Raw genomic sequence first — 13,093 nt, forward strand, 5'->3', positions numbered from 1 at the left:
TGTTTATTTAGGGGCGATTTTTTCATGGGAGGTTGGTAGTACCCTCACCCAAATAGTTGTAAACGTTCCCTGGACCTATGAGAAGAACATTGTAAAGGAGAACCATATCGGTTTAACGATTAGCGAGATCCATCTGTACAGACAGACACACAGACATAAAATAATAAGAAATTTGTCACATTTTAAAATTAAAAGTCGAGTAATATTTATTACAAATTTTGTTTGTTAATGGCAGTAAGCTAGTTATTAAAGAAATTATTGTAAATCAAGGCAGAAATTTAGCTATTTTTACTACTACTTTGATGGTATGATAAAAAAGCTCATTAAAGCACAACATAGGTTTTAGTACTACAAGTTTTTCTAAATACTAAACTATTGGCAATGTGGAAACCATTCGGAAGGTACTACTACACCTAAAAAGATAATCTAGATTATTTTGAAAATATAATATACATTTTTAAAAAATCAAACCCTCTTTAATCTAAATTGATTTCAATAGCATAAAATTGTTTATGCTTCAGACAGCAGAATGTTACACATATAAGACTCGGTAGCCGTGCGTCAGCCACCTTTAGGCCTCAGGAAAATCAACCTTATACAATTTTAAAAATCATCTGACCCAAATACAGCAATCCCTATATTTTAAAATTTTCAAAGCATCCAAACGGGTTTTATAGTCGTGGTAGAAGCCATTATTATATACTACAATATTAAACCTGCAGTAAATTCTCTTTTCTGAATAAGTTTCAACGAAGAAGCTCTAAAATCTCTGACAGCCAAGGTCTAAATTCACGAAAATATATTTTTAAACAAAGATGAAAACATTCATTAAATGAAGCTTGTCTCACAGTATAACAAACATATTGAAATGTATTCTCACTGCTATATTAAATGCACGAAGCAACTTTAAAATTTTCATGCACAGTGCAGTTTATATATTCTGAAAAAAATTATGCAATTAAAGAGTTGTTTGTTCTAAGAGCACCATAAAGGTCTGGCTCTACGTTGTTATTAACTATCCCCAGAGGTGAAAGGGTGATTAGTTTTACATATGGCAAAATCAAGTTCTTAAATTCCAAATGTTTTTTTATGTTTCAAATTAGCGACTACCCTAAAGGCCTCTAGAGGCACTCGAGGACGGGGAGGGGGAGTCACCCCTACCCTATCTTAAAGTTTATTTTTAAAAAGATAAAGAAATGTTTTTTAGGGGGGTTGGTAGCAATTTTTTCTTGGGGCGATTTCTCTTGGAAGGGTGGAGGTATTCTCCCCCAAAATAGGTATAAACCTTCGCAGGACCTATGAAAAGCTACACTGTAAATGAGAAGCATTTTGGTTTAGCGGTTCTTTTTGGCTGCTGTTTGTACCTCAATGGAGTCACTACCATAGTCACCTCCACCCGCCAGAGTCACCACTCCATTTATTATTCCAGCAGCTGCGCCCCATTTCTTGGCCTGGTCAAGAGATTAGGAACAACTTTCATAATTTATTTTGATAGGGTGCTAGGACGCAGGAATAAGGTATAACCAACAAGCGAAATGATTTTAAAATAATGGATGGGGGGGCAGATGGAGAGGTTGTCAATTTTACTATGTGTTGCCCAAAACGACACTTGAAAAACACGTATAGTTTTCATGATATTTTTTTTAGAATAATTTGTTGTTGGCAAGGACGTACACGATTTTTTGTAATGGTTGAGTTTCAAAGGTTTGAAGGGGGAAATCTAATGTATTTTTAAAAAATTTTGAGAAGGCTAAATGAATGTTTTAAAACTTGCGGGACGTCTAGGATGGAGTGTTAAACATGAACTTCAAAATGAAAGACATACATTTATGATTCTATTATCAGAGTCTAAAATAATCAATATAAAAATACCATTTTTTGGATTAAAGTGTTCGTGAATATTTTTCAATTTCTAAATATTAATATTATTACCTCGGCCAGGCTACTCATCCATTCCCATTTGGGTTGGTTAAGGTTAAGGCCAAAAGTTTCTAAGCTTGCCCCATGCCTATGAAATAAATAGATGCTGTACGTATTGGTGCAAAAAATGGGGACAAATTTCAAATTGTTTTGGCGTGTGACGTCATACCCCCATCTCTTTTCTAGGGGGTTTCTTTCCTCCTTCCCTTTTCTTTCCCCTCAGTTGTGACGTAAATAAACAGCCTCGTCAAATCAATTTAAATATTGTCCCCATTTTTTGCACCAATACGTACAGCATCCCCATGCCTACAAAATAAATATCAAATAAATATTGCATACTGCAATTGTATATTTTATTATAAGATATACTACTTCATAATTTACTATGTCTGTCCGTCCAAAACTCTTCTCGGCTGCTATTCCAGAGAGATTGCTGGTTTTATGTGAGATACCCCTTTCCAAAAAAAGCTTCCAGCATATAACTTACTTTGTCTGTCAACATTTGTTTCATATATGTGACAAAAGAATATATTTTTATGAAGGTTTAGTGATTTTATAACATTCTTATGTTTTCATTTGCCTCTCGGTTTTAATGTAATTTGACATAAATTTAGGATGATTTTATAATCCTAAATGACAGAAGGTTGACTTTAGAGGAGAATTAATTATAGAAATATTCAATAGGCAATTCAAAGGCAAAGCTAAATTTACAATTAGAGCTATCCGTTATGTCATCATGAACTTTAAAAGACTTGAGTTTACATAGAGTAGTGACCTATTTACAAGTGGTAGCCACATTGAAGATCCACCATTGTAGTAACCTAAACAAATAATCATTATATAAAAGTATCAGAATGTTTTTGTGTATCAAAGGATCTCCTTAACCACTGATCCTATGAAGTTCCCCTTGTACAATGTAGCTCTTAAGAAGGATAATAACTATTTTGAGGAAAGGTAGCTTCACCCTTCCAAGAGAAATCACCCCTTGATAAAAATTTACCCCCAGGTTTTTTTTTATTATTTTATAAAAACTTAATTAAAAGTGGAAGGGGTGGATGACTCCTCCCCCCCCTTAAGTGCCTCTAGTAGCCTCTAGGGGAGTACCCGTTAGTGTTATACTATTTACCTCCAATAACTAGAATTCCCTTTTCTTGGGCAATAGTTGTTGACACACATCTATGCCACATCCTGTAAAAAAAAACTTAACTTTTTAAATTGCAACATTATTATAATTTCTAATATACCATTTTTAGACTGGGTCATTCAAAGGACGTTTAAATGACACATTCTGCTGCTTTGACACATGCATGACATAAGTTAAATCCTGAGGGAATGTCTTAGCAGACAATAGCAACCTATTTTTAAGGGATCTTGGACAAAGTAGCTTCAGGAAAAAGTAGCTTCAGGACAAAGAAGCTTCAGGACATTTACTTAAGAAAGTAGCTTCCTAAGAAAACTAGTCTCCAATATGGCCGCAGCACTCGGCCCCCTGGCCTGCCTAGCCGCAAGCGCTCGGCCCCCTAGCCTATAACCTAACCTAACCTATGTTAGCCTCAGAACATTTATTTAAGAAAAATATCATCAACTGATAATACATAGGTGGGTTAGAATTTCGTGGATATTGCAAAAAGTTGTTGATAGATTTTTACAATTTTTAATATTGTTTTTACAAGTTTTAATAATGTTTGATTAGGTTAGGTTAGGTTATGTTATAGGCTTGGGGGCCAAGCGCCCGCAGCTAGGCAGGCTAGGGGGCCGAGCGCTGCGGCCATGATTTTATTAAAAGTGGAGGCTACTTTCCTTAGGAGGCTACTTTGTCCTGAAGCTGCTTTGTCCTGAAGCTACTTTGTTCGAAGCTACTTTGTCTGAAGCTACTTTGTCCAAGATCCATTTCTAAAACAAAGGCCTTGCAATTATAGGATTGACAATTAACTCTATTAGAGAATATTACTCCGGTGCTGCCTTGAAAATTCTATTGTATGACGTCATTTTTTATAGGCCTTATAATCTGCTTTAATAATTTTACCTTGATTCCGGCATGTCCAATATCTTTTCCCAGGTAAAGGTTGGAGCATCCAGGTTGGTTCTGTACACTGTGGCTTTGTACCTGATACAGCGAGCAATGTTTTGTTTTTTAAAGTCGTCGTTGACTTATGGCTTGACTTATATTGTTCTTCTTTTAGATAAGCTTTTTAATGGTCCAGGGAAGGTTTACAACTATTTTTGGGGAAGGTTACCTCGACCATACCAAGAGAAATTACGCATGGAAAAATCTCTACCCCCACCCAGATTTTAAAAAAAATTAAGTTGATGATGGAGGGTTTACTTAATGAAAAGTTAAAAAGATGTATGAAGTATGAACATTGAAAAAGTAATACCTTTGAGGGGATGTAGAACCTCCTATAACCCATAGATACTTTTTTCCTGAATTAATAAGAAAAAAACTATTTTTGGTATTTAATACCTATATTTGCGACAACTTTTCTTACACATAAACTGTAAATTTTAAACATTTACAAAACGGATACTTTATTGCATCAAGATCCATGTCTGATCTGTATAGGAAATAAATGCTTATGGGTTAGCTTGAATTTTCCAATGATAGACTGTTTTATAAGTAATATTTGTTATGAGAATGTTGATCTTCTTTTAACCTACACTGTCTGATTCCGAGATTGTGCATCTAGACTTTCTATACTTATTTTTAATGTTTACCTAGAAAATTGCTTATAACCAGACACATATCTGACATGGCTTCGGGAAGTGTTCCTATCTGCAAATTAGAAAAAAAATAAAGTATTATTAAAATTATATAACTTACATTTTCAGGTTAAGATTTAATATATGATTTTTAAAAAATTTTACTATTGAAGCAACATAACACAGATACCTTTTTCTAAAAAGTATTTTTGTTACCAAATAAATAAAACATAATTTGATAAAAAAAATATTTAAAAAACATAATTAAAATACAAGAGTTGGAATATGTTGTTAAATAGCGAAGAAAAAGCACATTTAATTAAAATGCTTGAAAGGTTATTTATCGAACAAGGATGCCAATATATACAAGTAGCAAAGCACAAAAATCATGGATACACTGCACATACGCCCAAAGTTCAGTGGTCATAAAAAAAGTTAGAGAGGAAACAAAAGATGATAAATGATTGAAAATCACGAAGCATTTCTTGACAAATGTCTTTTAGAGCTTGACCAACAGACCAAGTTAGTTGTATACTAATAATCTTCACAGAACAATTGCAGTCTGTCTCCTCATAGCATAACAGATTGACTGCTAGACAATCTGTCACACGGACAAAGTAATTTATAGATTTTATTATTCTTTTATGATTCGTTATGTATAAGAAAAAAAGTTCATGTCTTACATATAGATTAGATTTTGTGACACATTACAATCTTTCCCTATTTTGTATTACTTTTGCGGAACATGATTCCAGTTACGTCATATTTTTCTTTCCCGAAAAAGGTAAGGGGGGAAGAAAATCTCTTCAAAAGAGATGGGGAAAACCCCCTTTTCTCCCATCTCTTTTTTTTCTTCCCCCCTTCCCTTTTTTTCTTCCCCCCTTCCCTCTTTCGGGAAAGAAAAATATGACGTAACTGGAATCATGTTCCGCAAAAGTAATACAAAATCGGGAAAGATTGTAATGTGTCAGATTTTGTTTCTTACCTTTTGTAGTCTGTTATTAAGAACAGTCCAAACAGTGTCAAAATATTTCCAATCTGTCGGAGCTCTAAAATATCCCAATTAATGAAAACAAAATAACCAGGAATAAGGTATAGCCAATAAGCGAAATAAATCTAAAATATTATTTGGGGAACAGAAAAAAAGGTCACCAATTTTACTATGTGTTGCCCCCTGATAACAGCTGAAAATTATATATAGGTTTAGTGATTTTTTCTCTCGAATTAATTTCATTGATGGTATAAGCTGCAAAATAACCAATGAAGATAAGGTATAGAATAGAATCCAGGTAGAAGATTCTGCCTGGCTAGCCTGAAATAAAATTGGAACTTTTGAAAGCCCTAAATGGCTACAAGGCTTGTAGTAAAATCACATGATTTTAGATATTATCGAGAAATGATATGAAAAATAAATGCCATATTTGTCCTATTCACAATGGATTAAAACCTTATATTATGAGCAAAACTTTAAACAAAAATTCATTTAAACATGAATTTAATAAAAAAATTACTTTAAAAATATTTGGTTAAGAAATAATGATCACGGCATTTGTATTAGGGTTGCGCGTGATTTTGTTTACAAAAAATCCTTAGCAGCTGATTTTTAATTCTTTCAAGGTCTGAGAGTAAAAGATGTTTATATCCAATTATATATTTGTAAGTATTTTAATTTCAATTATTATCATAAATTATTTTATTAATTGTTGAGTTATACGCAAGTTACGTTTACATTTCGTAATTGAGTGATTACGCAAATTGCGTCATAAAGTACATTGACAGTGGTGAAATGTAAACAATATTAGATAAACATAAATTTAACCCCTTACAGTCGGGCCCCGGGCCCCTTGCCGCACTTATTATCTCAGTTCCTATTAGAGCTAGAGGGCTAAATTTTTTTGTGCAAGTCCATGGTTTTAAATAAATTTCCGACCTTTTATAAGTCTAAGTCAATTTTCGCTTCGTTCACCCTTTTATTTAACAACCTTTGTTTTTAGGTTTTTTTTTACTTAAAAATTTCAAACGGCTGTAACTTTCTTATTTTTGAAGCTAGAAGAAATTTTTTTTCCAGAAAATGTTTATCTTTATGTAAATTTTATATTAGAAATATCAAATATAAGTTTCAGCGGCCGCAGCTGTACTTGGCAGCTGCCAGCCGCCGCAGTCGGCGGGAAAACGGCGTTGGATCTTCATGAAATTTTAATACGTTATGTAGACATGTAAGAAAAGCTTAAGTTTAAAATTTGAAGTCTCTAAGTCAAAAATTACGGCCACAGGAGCCTTTTAAAGATTTCTGGAGACCTGGAGGATCAGGACCTGCAGGATCATACCTGGAACCTGAAAGTGACTTGAACACCTGTATTTTATATAAGGATGTACTACTAGAGGATTTTTTAGTATTTTGGTATGATAAAATGCTTTGTTTTAGTCAAAAAAATATTTTTGCTCTTTACCTGGATGACCCTGCCAGGTTTGCTGGCATCCTGTGCCCGCCAGGATGGAGATATTCAAAAAATTCCAACTCTCAGTTATGTGTCATACCCATACTTAAAAAGTCAAGCAGTTTGGGCTCTTTATCTTTAGCACACAGAAAATGAGATAGAAAAAACCGGATGGGGGGGCGTTAAACGCCCCCCCCCCCCCCCGACCGTTAAGGGTTAATATCTATGCAGTAGAGACATAAAGTTAGAGGAAAAATCTAATATTTTTCAATATATTTTCATTAAAAAGATTATTTCAGTTTTGTCCCAACTTGACATGTGTACTATTCAAGTTTCATATTATGTTTTTATTGCGCAAGCGCAACTTTTCTTCAATATTCCCTAAAATATTTGAGGTTTTCATTTCTATTCCTCCTTATTCTATGAAAATAACCCTCTTAAATATAAAAAAAAAGTTGTTTGAAAAGTTAATACTGGTTTGGTAAATTAGTATTTAAACATAACAAATAAGATAACATGTAGTTTACAGTCTAATGTCCCCTCCCTACCTGAGCTGGATCTTTAAATCATTTCAGTGGTGCGCCAAATTTCAGCCAATCACAGCGCGGCATTTCGTAAAATGATGTGCTCTCATTGGTGGAAAGTTGGCTCACCCCGATTTGGCGCACCATTGAAATGATTTAAAGATCCAGCTCTGGATTTAAAGGAGAACATACCTTCCATCAGAACTTGAATTTCCAACAAAGTTTCTTCCACCAGCCAGAAACACTTGTCCGTTGTCTTCAGCAGATGCCAAGAAAGCATTTGATTCAGGTAATCTAATCCTACAGTCAAGTTTACTTATTTAAGTTACATACAAAAATGTATGTTATGTTTTACTTACTTTTTAGATTATCATAAAAGTATTTTCAATCTTAGTTTTAAAAAATGTAAAAGTATTTTTAAAAGGGGCGGAGTAATTATTTCTATGGGCGATAACTCTTGGGAGGGTGGTGCTAACCTTCCCAGGAACTATTGGAAGCTTCACTTTAAAGGAGAACCATTTCGGTCCAACTATGAACAAGATTCTTTGCTACAGAATCACACAGCTAGAGACAGATATCTTGTTACTTTTGTAAAAGGATAAGTTCTCATTAGGTAAATACAATGTTACAATTAAGCAATTTTAGAATAGTTTAACAGCTAATTTGATTGGAATCCAAAAATAAATATTTTTTAAAAATTTTAAAATGCTTCATCTATGTATGTCACTTATTCATTGGTGGTTTGTTACTTTGTTTATTTTGCCGATCTTTACTCTCATGGATGTTATCATTCTTCTTTGGGCAATAAGAAAAAATTCGATAAAAAAAAAATATAAAATATACCTGGAAGGAAGCCAGTTTCTCATAACAGAGTTGTATTCATAGCATTCTGACCTAACAAATTAAATTCAAGATTCTCAATGTCTCAACCATGACACTTTGGTTGAGTGTGACTTCCGAATTAGCGGGAAGTTCTCGAGATCTGTTGGCGAACATACAAACCCCCAATACCAGGAACCATCAAGTTTCAACAGCAGGTTTGATTATAGATTTATTGATGAAATTATTTCAAAGTCCTGAAATTATAAAATAAATTAATACAAAATTCCAGTTTTTATAACCACGTAATCTTAATTGCTTTTTAAAATCATTTTTCTCTACGGTTAAAAATCTTTGGAAACTTTGGCTTTAAAGGAAAATTATTTGGTTTAATAAATCATTGTTAAATGCAAAAATAAAGGCACATAAAAAATTACTAAAACATAATAATTACTCATAATAAAGTTTCATGTTTAGCTGGCTAAAGCCTTTTAAACTAAATATAATCGTCCTATACACCATTCCATTTAAATAAAATTAACAAATTCTACCTGAAGTTCTTATGGTTTCAAATCCCTGGTATACTAGGGTTGTTCACGCACTATGAGACCAATGATAGGCCCAATTTTTCTCCGAAATCTTCACACACTCATATCTCATTCAAAAGTAACGAACATGGGCGCATCAAAATATAAACAATCCATACCGCGTCACTTTATGAAAGGAAAGTCAAAAAAGACGACATTTGCGCTTAATTTAGGATAATGATAAGGAATTAATTTCGATCTTGATAAACACAAAGCTTCCTCGAAAAGAGGTTAAGACACTCAAGACCCGGGGGCCAACAAAACTTGTTTTAAGTTTATAATTTTATTTCATTTTAAGTGAGCAATTATCTCTACTATGATACGATACATGGTTTTTCAAAATGGCTCAAAGCAAGTTCTAATCAAGCGATTATTAATCATTTGCGAAGCTATACGGGAGAAGAGCTACCTGTAAACGAAAGAAAATCCGCCACATGCCAAAACCTTATTATCAATCCTAAAAGCCGCCATTCCATACAATGGTACTGGTAAATCTGCACTCTAAAAACACAAAAAAATATATGAAAATTAAATTAGAACAAGGATGACAACATCCATAAGTAGCGAAGCTCAAAAATCATGAAAGGATATCGGGAAATAAATACTATAAAGCAAAGTCATTATACAATAAATATCAATCTTGGTGAAATAGGGAAATCATCAAACCTTTAATATCACGCAACCTTATAAATATGAAAACTTAAAAATCTAGGAATCGATCTAGCACCGCAATTATTCGACAAATCTTGATGAAACTTGATGGAAATATGTAGAACATGAGCATATTAAATCCCTGATAATTTCAGCCGTCAATCCTGAATAGGAATTGAGAAAACTTTAACTTGAAAAGGAGTTGAAAAAATCACGAAAACGTAAAAATCCAGGAATCAATCTAGCACCCCCCGTATAACAGACAGACGGACAAAACAATGTATATATTAGATGGGCATATATGTAGCAATCTTCACTAAAAATTTCAGCTGTCTATCTTGAATAGGAGCCGAGAAAATCACGTTTCCCCCATAGCGTTACGGACAGACTGACGGACATCCAAAGTGAATTATAGAGTAGCTTAAAAATTAGGATGAAAATATCTACTGCTAGCAATTAAATCGGCTCAGTAATTGTCCTAATCATATTTGTCATAAAAATACACTTGTCATAAAACATTTGTCATAAAGGTATATTTGTCATAAAAACATTTGTCATAAAGGTACGTCTATCATAAAAAACTTTTGTAATAAAGGTACGTTTGTCATAAAGGTACATCTGTACATTTGGAAATAAAGCGTTTCTTCACCGCTGAAGGACTAAAAAGAATATTAGATTTTTGACAGTTTTAAAACTGTTTTTTTTTAACAACAGTCTTTGAGATATTGATAAACAGACAAACATCCTGCTACTTTCTGTAGTAAAAAGTTTACCCTGCATGGTCGAGAAAATCCTACAATTTCAACAGATGGAGTTATTTCATGATCCCTAAGATTTTTAATATATAAATTTCAAGCACAAACATTAGTTCTCCGAGAACAATAAATCTGATTAACAGTGTACGAAAAATGAAAGCTGGTAAAAGTGTCTTAAAATAAGGATAAAAGTTTTGACCGAAGTATCCCGATTTACATCTTATTTCCTTCTAATATGACGTCAATTGGATGGGTTTAGCCAACCGTTGTAACATATGTCCCCTTTTTTGGGAGATAAACTTTTACCAGTTAGTTAAACTTAAACCAAAAAAAATATAACATGCAAAAATTATAAAATATACAAAAACAAGTGTTATTGGTATGTTGATGTAGAAAATTTACCTTAGATGCAATCTTATGCTAATGTTCCATAAAGTCATTTTTTACCTGGATGTTGTATTGAAAAACTGTCCACCTATAAAGAAAAGTTCTTGAATTATCACTTCCGCATATTTTTTTTATTTTGTCAAAGCTACCAATTCTGTGATATCTTCCAACAGAGGTGAATTCTTAAAAAACTGTTGCCCCACTAAAATTAGTTTGCCCCACTAAAATCATTAAGGCAAACTAAAATTTTAGAGGGGTTAATTTTGCCTCACTAAATTTTAGAGGGGTTAATTTTGCCTCACTAAATTTTAGTGGGGCAAAAGTTTTTTTAAGAATTCACCCCAGGACAAACTACTCTTTCCCTGGAATAAGGTATAGCCAACAAGCAAAATAAATCTAAAATAATAATTGGGGGGCAGATAAAAAGGTCATCAATTCTACTAAGAGTTTCCCCCTAACGACAGATGAAAATCACGTATAGTTTTCGTGATTTTTTTCCAAATTAATTTTGTTGTTGGTATAAGCTGACTCTTTCCCCTTAACTACACTTATATTATTGAATTTAAATTAATAATTACTTATATATATTAATAAAATTGTGTAAAAATAATTTGTTCAACTTACCAATAACCATCAAAACTTCTTTACTATGAATTAGTTTCACATTTCTTGAACATAAAATATAATTTTGATAATTAACCCCAAATTAATTTAATTATTTTAAATCTTCTATTTGTTATTAATTAGAAAGGGGAATTAATGTTTAAATTTAATATTATTTATAACACAAAACTTACATAAATAGAATCAGTAAAGAGTTAAGTAGCCACATTTTGTCATGAACTAACTTCAGTATATGTGCATTTTTCAACAAAAAAAATATTTTCAGAGAAAAGGGATAGAATTAGATAAATATATCCAGTGACTTGTGGAAGGGGGGGGGGGTGTCAAAATCTCTCCAAAACAAGACATTATGAAAAACACTGCAGTTCCCTTATATTTATCTCTTCAAGATTTCACACCTAAAGGTGAATTGCTGAGCACACCACTGAATGTTCCTATAGATTATATCCTAAATGATAGAACAGATCTGTAGCATAGATGTATGTATATACAGATAATTACCTCACCCCCTTTTTCAATTACCTTTTTCGTATGCTAGCAAATTGTTTCCTGCTACTTGGCTGAGTTAATTTTCCCGTTACCATTGGTTGATTTTCAAAGACCTAATTGAGAGCCGGCACAACGTCATTGCGACAGGAAAATACAATTATTTAACTTTTTCTCCCTCTAGTGTTTTACTCTAATCATGATAGGTTTTACAAAAATAGAAACTGGATGCAGCTTGTTGAAAGAAAAGGCTGCTGGTTGTGCTGAAGTAAATGCTTTTAGCCTCCATTAAAGGCTGCAGGTTGTCAAAAGAGATTTTTGCTGCGACTAATTACGGCTGCCAAACCCTCCAACCCCTTTTAAGTGATGAGAATCTCACTAAAATAATATTATTTTGGGTCAATTAAAATACCAAAAACAGACTAATCGTTAGATCAACAGTTGTCTGGAAAGCTTTTTATTTGTCTTACACATGTTCTATGCAAATTTTAGACAACTTTATTACAATTGTACTTATTTTTTTTCTTTTAAAATTGACCTATATTTTTAGTTACTGGAGCTGATGATCTATTTCATTAGTAAAACAATTGATGTCCATGAATAAAATTAGAAAATATATTTCTTATAACAAATATCAAGAATCCCTGAAATCTTGATTTAAAATGTTCTCTGTCATGAAGAAAATAAAATATAAATATCACAAAAAAGTACATATGTATATATTTTCTTTGCCCTTTTTAAAATTTGTTCCATCCTATTATATACAGTAATAAGCTTTTTTGTATGTAGCGAAAGATCTCGCTCACCGCTGAACCGATATGGTTCTCCTTTGCAGTTAGACATCTCATAGATCCCCCCTTAAGTACCCAAAGTTTTTGACTTAACGAATGAGATAACGTTGTTATTAAACTTTGGGTACTGGTGTACTCCCTTCCTAGCACCTTACTACTTGACGCCCCTAGAGTACCCAAACCCAAAACCCAATTAAGATTAAAAAAGAAAATCTTAGGAGGGTGGTGGTACCCTCCCCCAAAATAGTCATAAACCTTCCCTGCACCTATGAAAAGCTACCCTGTAAAGGAGAACCACACCGATTCAGTGCTAAGCAAGATCCTTTGGTACAAAAAAAACATCCTGTTACTTTATTATAAGGATATATGTATGTAGGTTGATTTATGTGCATATTTGTAGTAGATCCACAA

At 33.0% G+C, this 13,093-nt stretch overlaps 1 protein-coding gene across 1 annotated transcript; it reads right to left on the minus strand.

Moving 5' to 3' along the window:
* Positions 1 to 216: 216 nt before the first annotated feature.
* Positions 217 to 11,662, minus strand: LOC145318564 (uncharacterized). Its single transcript, XM_080159933.1, has 17 exons — positions 11,579 to 11,662; positions 11,406 to 11,449; positions 10,842 to 10,869; positions 10,413 to 10,467; positions 9,398 to 9,489; positions 8,426 to 8,476; positions 7,775 to 7,882; positions 5,606 to 5,669; positions 4,636 to 4,693; positions 4,299 to 4,344; positions 3,947 to 4,027; positions 3,047 to 3,108; positions 2,696 to 2,741; positions 1,933 to 2,008; positions 1,365 to 1,451; positions 717 to 783; positions 217 to 413 (listed from the first exon to the last, which is right to left on the minus strand). Exons 1-17 carry the CDS (start codon positions 11,611 to 11,613, stop codon positions 373 to 375), a joined length of 1,041 nt encoding a protein of 346 aa, XP_080016059.1. The 5' UTR covers positions 11,614 to 11,662; the 3' UTR covers positions 217 to 372.
* Between the last annotated feature and the right edge of the window lie 1,431 nt (positions 11,663 to 13,093).

The sequence above is a fragment of the Acartia tonsa genome, chromosome 5 (assembly GCF_053477335.1).
Source record: "Acartia tonsa isolate MP-2025a chromosome 5, ASM5347733v1, whole genome shotgun sequence".
Classification (NCBI taxonomy): Eukaryota; Metazoa; Arthropoda; class Copepoda; order Calanoida; family Acartiidae; genus Acartia; species Acartia tonsa.

Bases quoted from the DNA above. Each gene is read 5' to 3' on its own strand.
- LOC145318564 (XM_080159933.1), bottom strand. From the start codon at position 11,613: ATGTGGCTACTTAACTCTTTACTGATTCTATTTAT. The intron at 4,345-4,635 runs GTAAACATTAAA...TTATTAATTCAG, and splicing joins GGTTATAAGCAATTTTCTAG to GAAAAAAGTATCTATGGGTT. The intron at 3,109-3,946 runs GTAAAATTATTA...TTTTTTTTACAG, and splicing joins TTGGACATGCCGGAATCAAG to GATGTGGCATAGATGTGTGT.